Source organism: Taeniopygia guttata, chromosome 3, assembly GCF_048771995.1.
Source record: "Taeniopygia guttata chromosome 3, bTaeGut7.mat, whole genome shotgun sequence".
NCBI lineage: Eukaryota > Metazoa > Chordata > Aves > Passeriformes > Estrildidae > Taeniopygia > Taeniopygia guttata.
In genome coordinates, this window is record NC_133027.1 from 20,413,727 (window position 1) to 20,426,986 (window position 13,260).

The following is a 13,260-nucleotide window of genomic DNA, read 5'->3' on the forward strand; positions in this document are numbered from 1 at the left end:
GCTTAGTTGGGATCACTCTTACTGTCATCATAGAAATGATGTGCTAGTGCTCATCTGGGATAAGCAAAGGGTTGGTGATAAGGTATTGAGCTGCTTAGGACTGACTGACATCACATAAGAATGACAAAGTATTTAGGGCAATGTTAGAAATCTAGGGTTTTTTGTTTTCTTTTTGTTTTTGTTTGTTTGTTTGTTTTCAGGCAAGATTTAAGAAAGTGTTAAGATCACATGAGCTGTGGCTGCAACAGTATTCTTCTTCATGACTTTCTAGTGGGTCCTCTAATACCTCCTTGCCTGTGCACCCACCTACCCAAAACCACCACCAGGAAGTAATTCAGGGCAAATCCAGATGGCCTGGCTCAGCAGTCAAAGTTGCAGCACTCACAGGCAACTGTCTATGGGTCGTGTATGTAGGTGTTCAAAGAAGGGCAGAAATGGAAATTGGCTTGTTGGACTTGCTTCTTTCCATAAGGGTTTCTCTTTCCCTTTGCTTTCTGTTCTCCTTTCCTCTCCTTACCCTTTCTTTCCCCTTCTCCACTTCCCTCATTCTGCCTTCCTTCACTCGTCTCCCGAGGTGCAAGCTGCCGTCCGGCTCAGGGGGTGCCCTCACGCTCTCCCTCGCGAGCACGGAGGGGCAGCGGCCGGGGCGGCGGGCGGACCCCGGCGCCCAGCGCGGCTCTGCCCCGCGGTGCGTGCGCAGGGCGGCGCGGAGCCCCGCGGCGGCGGCCGCCCATCCCTCCGCCGGCCGGGGCGGGCCCACCGCCGTCCCCTCCTCCCGCCCGCGCGGGATCGCCCCGCCGCCGACCCGAGCGGCAGCCGGGAACGAGCGGGCGCGACGCGGATCTGCAGAAGCCCCTCTCCTCTTCCTCCTCCTTCTCGCCCTCCGCCCGGCAGCATGGCCCGGTGCGAAGCGGCGGCCGCCCCCGGCCTCTGGCTCCTGCTGCTGCTGCTGCTGCTCCGCAGTGGGGGGCTGTTCCCCCCCGCCGCCGCGCAGCCGCCGCCGCAGCGCGGGAGCGTGTGGTGCCCCAGCCGCTGCCTCTGCTTCCGCACCACCGTGCGCTGCATGCATCTGATGCTGGAGAGCGTCCCCGCCGTGTCGCCCCAGACCACCATCCTGTGAGTACCCGGCGGGGGCTGCCGCGGCGGCCCGGGGCAGTGGGGGGCGGAGGGAGGCAGGAAGGGAGGAGAAGGCGGAGGAGGGGATGGATACCTGGGCTGAGAGGCACTGGGGTGGGTGGCGGCGGAGCCTCAACTCTTTGTCTGCGGTCGGGGGAGGGGGCCGGACCCGAGGCGGTGGCTCTGCCCGAGGGGCCCGGGCGTCCCTGCGCTGCTCCGGGGCTGCGCTCGCCGCCGCCGGTGCCGCTGCCCGCTCGGCCCCGCGGTCCGGCCGTGCCCCGCGCTCTGCCCGGCTCCGGCGGCGCGGGGTCGAGCGGGTCGGAGCGGTGCCCCAGGTTCTGCGGGGCTCTTAGAGGTGATGCTCTGCTTAGCGTACGGGGCTTGTGTCCCAGTTTAGTCGTCCCTAGAAGGATTTCAGTACTTTCTTCTTTCCGTTTGAAAACATTTTCAGGCGGCAGGAGGATCGACAGGGACATGGGTGACGCTTTCTGCTCAATTCTTAGACATGTTGGGGATGTACGAGCAAACCGGGACTCAGATCCTGGGTTGCTGAAAACTAACCCGGCGCAGATTCCTACAGGGATTTGCGAACATTAGTTAATAACCAGTTTTCTAGTTCAGACACAAATGTGTAAGTTGAAGTGCCCGGCCGTTCCCCTGGTGACTGTTTTGGGTGGGATTGCATTGGTATAAATTTCAGTACTGACAATGATTGATATTTAATTAACATTGATTTGACTGAAACAGTTACCTTTCCAGGCATATTTCCCTACTATAAAGGCAAAGTTCCAAATGAACATCACACGCTATTTTGTTTCGTGGCTTACTAAGAGGAACAGATTTGTTCCACTGACCTGCTTATATGTTACTTGGGCTCAGAAAGCTCTTGGCACCAGCCCTGCCCTTTCCTTACACACAGGCAGCCGTGGAAGCTGAGCAGAGCTTGGCCCTGGGAATTTTCTGCGGGGCCTCCTGTCATAAATTAACTTGTGACTGTCAGATATTTTCAAAAGGGGTCTATAAAGCTTTGCTGTGTTTCAGCTTCCAAGTATTATTTAATGTGAAGAGTACAGTCATTTAGCATTAACTGAGCCCCTCTTTGGCAAGAAGTGCAGGCTTTTGGCAGAATTGGATTAGTCCTGCAGTACTTGTAAACCTTTTAGGGAACAGTACAGGAAGTGGGTGGTTAATGTTTCTTACATTTGAAACAAAGTACATTTACAGAACACCTTTTGCCTTGAGATTACAGGAAACCGTGTAAAGCTGGTTTTGTGAATCATCTTAAATGTAAAAAGAAGGGGGAAAAAAAAAGGTCTTAGAATGTGGAGTCAATTCTTGATGGATTGGTTTTGTCTTAAAGGTAGAAGGGTCCGCAACAGCAGAAAATATTAGATTAAACCTCGCCAGGGTGGAGATCCCCTTACGGTGGGTATTTATAATCTTGCAGTGAGTCAGAGGAGAATGTGTGAACAATGCAAGCATTATACACGTTTAACCTCACTAATATATCAACTTGTCTAGTATCCCAAATCTGAATTATTATTCTGGTATAATGCAAGCTGCCATGCTGCAGAAGTAATGCAAAAGAAGTTAAAAATATGTTTTCAGCTTGACAAAGAATGGTCGTCTTCAAAATATGCCTGCAGATGACCCGCATTCTTCAAAACCTAGTGGTGATGTTACTTGTCATCTAGTAATGGGTATTATCCTTTCTGGACAACTGACTGGGGAACTATTATAAATAAAATAGGCAGTATTACATCTGTAAATACTCAGTTACTCCTTCTGCTACAGTTCTGCCGAAAGGCTGTGAATGAAAAAGAGCTGGGTCAGAAGATAGTCGGGCAATATGAGTCTTTGGGACAAAGAACAATGGTACAATTTATTTAATAATCAGTAGTTTGAAGGTACCAATCATACATAAATAGCTTACCTGTTTTATATTAATTGCCTAGATTTACCTGTGGGATGTACTGTCAGAACAACTATTACATGTCTGAGTTACCTACCACTCTTCTTTCTTTACTTACCTGTGATGCTGAACTGTAGTTCTACACTGCAGTGTCACACTTCACAGAGGTAGCCCATCACCTACAGAGGGCTTTCTACACTCAAGAACAGTTTCTTTTAAGCATAAAAGTAAGCAGTTATTTAATTTCTGGTTTGACTCTCAATGCTTGTAATTCAACTGGTGCCTGTATATTAAATGTATTTTCTTTAGTAGTAGTGTTCATAGTTAGATAATTAAAAATAATAAATTAATTTAAATCAATCACCTTCCCTTTTAAAACAAAAATTTAGGAAATCCTGCAAAGTATATTGCTGATGGGTTAAGTCCATTTTTACTGGCATTGATAAATTCCACATTCTCATCAAAATATATTTTATTTCTTACTTACAACATATATTGACTATACAAGGTAATTTTGTAAAAAAATATTGCCCTAAGATTTTCCTGGTTTATAAGTATTTTGTTGAGTACTAATTCTGAAAAATTCCCCATTTTGGAAGCTGAGTTGACTTTGCTTTATTTCACATATAATTTGTTACATGGATTAAAACAGCATGGGGCCCAGACCAATGGTGCAGCCAAGTGTTTTCTCCCACATATCAAAAATGTTTACTCCTAATCTCAGGCTCTCTTTTGAAAACTGTTTATAACATTACTAGTTGCTGACCTTGCCAGTGCTACTTCAGGCTGTACATTTTCTTACTCTCCCCTGCTTCTCCCACTTTCTGAGACTTCCCCTTTCCTGCTGCAGGCTGGGAACCATGGTTTAGATTGCTTCTGCAGGGTGGATGCTGACAGCTTTGAAAGAGCTCATGGAGCTTTGCATAAGCATGTGGTTTCACCCAAGGTGATAATGTTACCTGGGCTCTGTTTTGGACTAGGGCAAACATCCCAGTCCTGTGCCAACTTCCCTTAAAAATGGAGACCCACGTATAAAATAGTTTGAAAAACTACTTCATGCCATAAATACAATAATGGAAATTTAATTTAGTCTCTGACTAAATATAGAGTGCTTATTTCACAGAAACTGCTGAAACATACTTACATTAAACGATTTAAACAGTTGAGGAATGTAAAATTCTTGGTATCCCCTCTTGCTCTCTCCTCCTCCCATAATTGTATCCTTACACTTTTTTAGGGAATTTCTGTGTTCTAGAGCAATTTCTTGTATGTGGTGTTGATGATTCTGAGGGGAGACCTTTGAAAATTGATGCAATATGTTACTATTTGTATCTAAACACAATCCAAATCCAAACCTGTCTACAGGACTAGCTACACATACTCAGACCAATACTGAAATTTGTTCACAGTTTTTCTTGGCAGCACCTCATTGCTCTCTTGTTTCTTGCTAGCTGTACAAACAAAATTGTATTCACTGCACTTGAGTCTAACAGACTGAACAAGAAAAGAAACTAATGTTCTGTTAACAGCAGAAAAGGTAAAAATTGACAAAAATAGTTGTCATGAAAGAAAGTGGACTTGATTTGTACTGAGAATGACATGCAAATTATTGGGAAGATTTAATTTTGAAATAAGTCATTCTGTGATTATTTATGTATTTGCTGTGTGATTATTACTTTGGGTCACCTGCACCTTTGGGTCGTCTGCTACAACTAAAATGCCTTTTCAACATGCAAATATAATTTTAAGTGATCGAACCTTAATAGGACTTTTTAAGTTGCAGCCATTCCAGCTGAATAGCTTTTGAAGGTGGGCTCTGAAATGAAATTGAAGGCAACAGTCTGTGTTGCTTGTTACTGCTTTTGTTACGTGATTCTAGCATATTCTCAACATTGGATAGTTTAGGGTGCATACCTTTTTATTTACTCATTTATCAATGTATTTTAATTTCTGGTTTGTTCTGTAGATGTCAAAGGGAAAGGGGGAAGTGTTAATAGTTTAATTCTATGGTGACTTTCTAGACAGCTGAGTAAGAAGTAATTACACTTTTTCATCCCTCCATAAGAACTTTTGGTGGAATCTAATGTACATTCATAATGCTGGTGAAAATCATTACTGAGGCTTCCCAAGAGTATCTGTCTTAATGCAAAGAACAACCCCAGAACACTGAATTACACAAATCTCATCTATCTGGAGAAGATGTGAATTGCTAAAGAGGTGGGGGTAATGGAAATGTAATGACATTTTGCATTTCATTGTTGATTTGTGCTAACATTATACCTCTTAGCAGATGTGTTTAGGAAAACGAAATGGGTGATGTGTATGGAGACTGTCAGTGCAGGAGTCTCTGGGCTATTGTAGCAGAAATCCTACTGTTTGCACATCTGCTATTTGACATGATGCATTTTCAGCCCACAAACAACCATCCCATTTTCATCTGAAAATACAATGTCCTTGTGTTCCATTAGATCTTTGAAATCCTTTTAGAAAAATTCCAGTAGATTAAAATTAAGACAAAATAAAATAAACACACCTCATCACTGTGAAGGGTGAAGGATTGCAATCTCAAATGTGGACTGTAAGTAAACTTGATCACTTTATGGGTAAACATCAACTTGGATGTAGGAGTTAGTCATGAGATAACACACCAGAAGATTTTATTCAAGATGCAGGATTTTGTACATACTTAATGTTAAAAAAAGAAGTACAGATACTGAGGACTTATTTGAAAGGTTTGAAAATAACTTAATACTGATACAGCTATTGGCACCCCTAGCTGGGCAGCAAAGTGCAGTAGGCGCCAGTGATGATTTGCTTGAATGACACAGAATAGGGAGGTTAAAGCACAAGATTATTTCAATAAAAAATATCTTACATCTTCCTGCATTGAAATTTTATGAACAAATAAAGAATTCAAATTGAGATTAAAACACCTACCTTTAGGTGTCTGTACACAGGAGTTTACATCTGTATTTGGTTATGCATTTCCCTTCTAATAAGTAGCAACTTAGCCAGTAAGTTCATAGTGCCTGGAGCAGAACTCAGCTCACTCAAAAGGGGACACCTTTATTGGAAATATTAATTTCTAACCTCAGACTAGGTCCCTCTTGGGCCTGTGTCATAGCTGCTTGCTCTCAGCCTAGGACATCTAAATCAACAATGGGCACCACTGGTCAGACAACTGAATTAATTAGCTACTGTTTGGGCAGTTTATTAATTTGTTTGTGTCTTCTCCATCCCAAGTGTGGTGACTAGTCAGCTGTTGACAATAAAAGGAGATGAAATGTCTGTATGTAGATATTGGTATTTATTTGTCTAAACCAAAGTTTAAAGTATTTTCAGATGAGAATGTTTTCATAGAATTTTCAACAGAAATAAATTCCTTGAAAAAGTAGGCAAAGGAGTCATAAGTGAATTTAAAAAAATAACTTTGGAGTGCTTAAATTGTTGCTAAAAATTGTTGTTTTCTCTCTATTAAACCCCATCCTGAATCCCAACAAGTCAAGTGGATACTGCAAATGATACCAATCCTCGCCAGCAAAGCAGCTGTGGAGGGTGTGTAGGATGGAAAGCCTGCTGCCATTCCCAGGCAGTCTGCTTGTAGTGCTGATGGAATGAGCCAGGACCAAGGCATGAGTGTGTTAAGGAGACATTTGCAGAGTTTGCAGAATGTGTTTGGTCATTAGCAGGGGCCAGAAGGGCACAGCGTTGATAGTGTTTGACATTTACTGGGAGATGAGAGGCAAAGCTGCTGAGGGCTGCAACAGAAGGCCCAAACGAGTCTTCACTTCGAGTCACTGGATTCGCTGGTGGGAAGATATTTTTGTCATCTCAGCAGTATGTTAGCCCTCATCAAATTCTTTGCTGAAAAATGGGAAAATGTATGGAACAAAATCATATCCATCATTTACTGCAAGTAGCTTACTGTACCCTTAACACACTGTCATCAGAGGAATACATTGTCATATATTACAGTGGATAAATATGATTTCTTGTTTTCATCTTGTTTACTAAGATATATTTTTGAGCAGTAAATACTTAACATTTGAATGTTAAAATGATAAATATGTGTTTATTTACAGAAAAGATACCTTTAATAAGTAAACCCAAAGACCTGTTTGACCTCATATCTGTTTTTTGAGGGTGATGGAAAGCACAGCTTATGAACAAGTACAGAGCACCATATGGTTGTTTATACCTATAATAATTTGCAGATGTAGATTTTTGGGGCTAAAGATACTTCTGTATTTTATGTAAGTCTTGATGGATCTCTGCTCCACAAATTGTTTAACCTCTTTTTTTTTTTTTTTTTCAACTAATTTCGCTGTTAAGTTACATTATAACTTTCAGTGACAAGGAGTACTACACAAACTACATGGTGGGAATTGCTGTCTTCTGTTTGAAGCCTGAAAGTTGTTAGCTTCACTTAGTGTCTCCCATTTCTTCTATCAGAAGAGACAGTGAGTCCTGGATCCCTCTCTATCATTCCAATGCCAGCTGTGATCTTTGATACTATGCTTCTCCATTCCTTTCTTTTTAAAGTTGGAGTTTTCTCAGTGAAAGGTTGGTATTAATCTCTCATCATCTGGACTGTTGTTTCCCCACTCTGCTGTGTTTGGAGGTGAGGGAATTGTAACTTTACCCAGTATTTGTGTGGACAAATCTGGTATGAGGTTTCATGAACTAATCAAGGGTAGCTTAAGATCTTGTCTGTAAGTAGTAATGGTCACTTCTAGGCCTGCCATTTTATTTGTGAAGTTTGATTTTCTCCATCTACATTATTTTATACAAATACTTGCATTAGGTCTGCATTTTAATAGCCATTTATGGACTGTTGGCAGGTCTTTTTGCTGTTCTTCCTGGGTAGACTTTGTTAAAATAGACGAATATCATAAGTAAAACTTTGTTCTTTCTGTGGTCATCACTCTTCCATTTAGGAATAAACTGAATAATGCACAACTCAGCACAGCTCTCTGTGAAACTCTACTGGTGACCTTTCCCAACTACAAAAATTCTCCATTTAGTGCAAACATCTCTTCATATGCTCATCTGGTATGAAGTATTTGCTTCATAGCTGTTTCAAAAGATTGTCTTCTAATTCCCAAAGCTTTGGGAGTTTGGACTGTTGTCAGCACAAGGTTTTTGTTTGTTCTACTGAAATGTTTTAGAAAGCTATAAGGATTATACAGATCAGTGGATTGCTTTGTGTTGTCTACATCCCCAATTCAAAATCTGTTTTAAACATTTTTCTGTCTTTCTGATTCTGTTTAACAGAGAGCTTCAGTGTGTCTGCTGTTACACAATTTTCCCAAACAACATAATTAAAATGATGAGTTAAATGAGTTTTCAGCATTACTTTGGGGAATTTAGGGGCATGAGGGACAGTGAATAAGAAATTTTTGTGTTGCAGAGACAAACATAGAATTACGTATTGGAAAGAGTAGGAAATGGATGCTTGGACATGAGTAAATATATTCTTTCTTTCTTAATTCCCAAAGGCAGCTGGTGGAAAAATAACAGGGAGATGCCTACCCTTACATCATCAGCAGGGTCTGGATCTGGAATACAAGGAGAGGAGTGTCTCACCTAAAATGGTGGTAAACACATGCCTAAGAGAAAAACATGATTAATAAATATTCTAACCTCTTCCATTTTCTGAGTAGCCCCTACGGATTTTTCTCCCACGTGAGGTCAGTGCTCATTAAGAGATGACATGGGGATATCATTAGCCTGCAGAAAACTTTGTTATTTAGGTGTTAAATAAATGTTAGGCTTGTTGCATGTGCTTATGGATTGCCCTGCAAGTAAGTGAAGATTAAATTGAAAGGTTGTAAGTCTAGCAGAAAAAAAAATCAGGAAATACAGCCAGTAAAGAACAGAGCTTGGCATGAAGATAGAAAGAAACTGCAGAAAGAAACCAAATTAATATAAAAGGAGAAATCGATATTGCTATTATGACATGAAAAAAAAAAACCAGACAACTATTCAGGAAATAAAAGAAGAGAAGTAGTGTATTTAAAATTACATATTATTTTTTCTTAATTACAAAATAGTCTTTATATGAACATTTTACTGTGTGTAATGGGTAAAATGAAAATGCTAGATTAATATTAATATTTTGAGGCTCCAGTTCTGTTTTGAACAACTGAAAAAACCAGCTAAATTTTAATCTATCTTGATTCATGTTTTAATATGGTATTTTTTCAATTATTTATTTTTGGATTCAAATTTCTGAGACTTTCAAAGCTTATTGCAGTTTGTTTACAGTATTTTGTGATCAAATGTTTTGTACACTCTAGATCTAATCTTGCAGAACTCACGCATAGCTTTGTATACATGAGTAATCCCCAGGCTTCTGATTTTTCCCGGACAGGGACATTTGCTGAGTCTCTTTCCAGCAAGCCAAAGTGTTTACATCCTTATAGGAAAAGACTTCACTTACAGAAAAGATCCATTTATAAAGGTAACATTTAAAATCTGTATCACACAATTGAAACATTTAAAGTTGCTTGTCTTTCTGGTGAAGTTTATGTATAAAAAGAAGTTAGTATTTTAAATACTTGTATGTGTGTTTTAAAAAAGTAATTTTAAATACTTACATAATGTGTGTGTATGCAGATAGATATAGGGAAACAACTAAGCTAAATTGTCGACCATTTCTTCCATTTGGATTCAATAAAAAAAAAACCCAAACCAAAACAAAAATAACTTTAAAGGCTTTCTTATTGCAAATGTGGGCAGGGTTTCAACACAATCCATAGAGATGGTTGCAACGAGAGCTAACTGAGCTGGAACGGAATGACTCAAATGTTTCCTTTTCCTTCCTTTGCTTATCAGACTGCCAAATTTGATTTCTTTTTGTGTGGCATTATTATTGCTGCTAATGAGAGTCAAGTGATTCTTTTAAACAGAACACTGAATGTTTATTACACATAACAAAGAGTCTCAAAATCTTGAGAAAGACACACAGAGGAAAGATTACTGTGGTCTCATCTTCATGTCTTTTTGTTTAATGTTTGTTTACAAAATAAGCAAAGATTAGGACATTGAAGAGTTTGTGCAGTGGCTGGCAGAGTTTCTTGAAACTATGTGAAAGGTTGTAGAATAAAAGTGTGAAGTTTTATGCAATGTAGTGTTCTCTTTTAGGTTTTTTTTCTGAGTTGTTTTTTAAATTTGACTAAGGAAAACGATGAGCAAATGTTTTTAACTCCAAATTAGTTTTACTGCCTGTGACATTTGTCTCTTTTTTGTTGAGATCTGTTGTTGTAACTTTCAGATTTTTTATTCTCTTTCCAATTGCCACTCCCTGTATCTTTCGGAAACATTTTCTTTCAGCATTCTTTCCCCTTAAATCACTTATTACAACAGACTGCTTATTGCCTGGCTGGTCTGAAAAAGGAAAAATATTACTTGGTACACTGTGTTACCTTAACTAATGACTGTTTTTGGTAAGTAGGATGATGACTGCTAAATGTCAAGTTCTTTGCACTGTGTTAGCCAGACTGGATTTAACAACATTTTATTGGCCATTTTGCTGCTGGTTTCCTGTGTTGCAGAAAAAATAAAGAATAAATGAGTCCTTGCATGCTTGACTTATCTCTAGGCAGTGTGAGCATTGTGACTGGGACAGCATGAAATTCAGTGCGGACTTCTCAAAACAGTTAAATTCAGAGTCCTACAGCCCCTGTCCAAGGTCCATCATGCTCTACAGAAGCAAATACTTCACTTTTACAAGATCTTAGTTGTCCACTTTGATATAAAATTTCACTATTTGGTGTCTTATGGTGTCTTCTATTTAATGATAGATTATAATGATAATCTGATTAATCAGTCACCAATTTTCACATCTTTAAATTAATATCTTGTCATGTTTTTATGGTGAGAAGAGAGAACTATTCTTCCCTATTTTTCCAAAATATTTTGAAAAATATGAGGGGGAATGTGTGTTCTGGTACACAGATAACTCTAGTGGGCCATTCAACACTCAAATACAAATAAACATCACATTACATTGTCTGCTAAGATAAACTAAAAAGCTAGATTAGCAGTATGATGGTATGACATATGCATATTAAAAAGTACATGCCAGGATACCTTTTAAGGGATGTTTTGTCATTCTTTGGGACAATAGCTAATTTGGGTTCAAGAAAGAAATTTTGGTTTGATGGTATTTTGATAAACTCTCCAAGAAATTGGAGAGATTATAGTATTTATTTCTTACAGGCATAAATTGAATGAGAAAATCCAGATCTTTGACTTTGGTAAGATTCTCAGTCTCCAATAAAAAGGGCCTAGGTAATTGAATTAAAGTGCCAGTAGAAGGAGAGACTTATATTGGGCAAAGAGAACTGCAGAGCTACGACAGAGCTGTTAAGAGCAGTGAGAGCAATTTGATTTTGTGAGTTAGTGGCTTGCTCTACATTAACTTCCTGATTTAATTTTATTGCCCTGGGAAAAGCTTAAGAAAATGCAAGAGCAGCTATGTAGGGGGTAAAATAAATTAAAATGTTTCCTAGTAAGACTTTTATGTATATCTAAAGCATGTTAGCTTGTGGATTGGAGACTTAGTTGTTAGGTGTGTAAATAATGGCTACCAGGCAATTATTAAAGGTCTGTAAATACCTTTCTTAGTATGGTAACATTTGTGATTTAGTTAAACCAATTTTTAAAACTTAGGTTATTATATTTGTTTCCTGAGTTGTTGATCAATAATCTAAATCACTTGAAATTTCTCAAATGTTGATACACGTTGAAGCATTTTTCTTGATTCAGTAAACAACAGTTTTGAAAACTTAGCCAGAAAATCTTCTAATCCTCTATTGTGACATTAGTATTTTCTTGGATGTTTTATACTATGTCATCTTTGTGTACTTTCTGGAGTAGATGTTTTCTTTTTGATATCCTCTATTTTACTTAAAAAATTTGGATATATCTTGCATGGGAATAATTCAATATAAGATTTGGAAAGAGAAAAATATGTAAAAAGAGTCCGAGACCCAGTATTCATTAGAGATTTCCAACAAAACAGCAAGGCTGAAAGCAAGGTTTATTAAAAAAAAAACAACAAAACAAACCAGCCTTCAGTGTCTATCTTTATATTGGTCATATCTGTATAAAAGATATATATTCATCAATAGGTGTAAGATAGACTTGTCTTTTGAACAAATTTGTGGGATTGCCAAACATTTCAGATATTTGCAGGAGAAATTTTCTGGTTTTGATGAAGTTACAATGTGAAGAACACTTAAAACAGATGACAGGTAGGCAAGTGACTTGTGTACAGCCCCCACACTCAGGTATAGTATGTAGCCAGTTTTATAACTCCATGGCACATGTTTATAATCCTTTATTCATCAGAGAAAGAAGTAAGAACTAGTTGTTGTTTTGCACTCACCATTTAACAATAGCAAGTTGAATTCAAACTAGTCTTATCTTTTCAATATTGGTAAAAGTTTGAATTCCCACTGTACATGGAACACAGCAATATCTGTGCAACCCAGACTCCTTAGATGAGAGTTTATCTTTCATGTACTTTTTTTTCCCCTCTGAATACCCACAAGGAATTATTTTGTAATAGTGCTAGAATAGAGCAAGTGCCTGTCTCACATGTCAGATATTGCCTGTGACAGAATTTGTATCCTGGTTGGTTGGTTAATTAAATAACTTTTATATACTTAGTGGCTTTTGCAGGCTGACTTCTCTTTAAAAATATCCATATTTCTCTGAAAGAATATTTCATTTTTCAGGAATAAATCTTCTAGACAGTGTAAACAAAAAATTTCTTTTAAAAGGAGGTCATAATTCGAGTGGAATTAATTTATTTTATTTTTTTAACTTTAAAATTTCGAGATAGTTTGACATGATGGTAGACCCGTAAAATAAATTTGTTTATCATCCAGATCCACATGTAAGAAATTTCTGATAGCATCAGGATTTGTAAATCTTGATGAATGCCTTTGGGGATTTAAAATTCGGGGGTTTGTTTTGTTTTGTTTTTTTCTTGATTGGTGTCTCTTTCATTATGTAAATCTGTTGGTTTTAACTGCATAGTGATGAAGCTTCAGTGGCCAGGAAATAAAACGTTCATTCAGTTCAGGCTTATCTTTAGCTGTATGGTTTGGACATGGGCAGGACATGCCCCTGCAGAGACCAGAGCTCTGTATGATCTCAGGAGAGATTCCAGCCACAGGACTGCTGTAGTGGCACAGCATCTGACGCCTGAGGAAACTTTA

The 13,260-nt window shown here is 39.0% G+C and overlaps 1 protein-coding gene across 3 annotated transcripts in view; it reads left to right on the top strand.

Moving 5' to 3' along the window:
- The first annotated feature begins 320 nt into the window (after positions 1-320).
- PXDN (peroxidasin) overlaps positions 321-13,260 on the top strand; it is a 93,655-nt gene continuing 80,715 nt past the window's right edge. For 2 of the 3 annotated variants that reach the window (XM_002195455.7, XM_072926050.1), the window contains exon 1: positions 335-1,116. In XM_002195455.7, coding sequence (XP_002195491.6) covers positions 350-1,116 — 767 coding nt within the window. In that variant the 5' untranslated portion in view covers positions 335-349. Of the gene's footprint in view, positions 1,117-13,260 lie in introns of all 3 variants that reach the window. The other variant, XM_072926051.1, reaches the window with a different exon arrangement.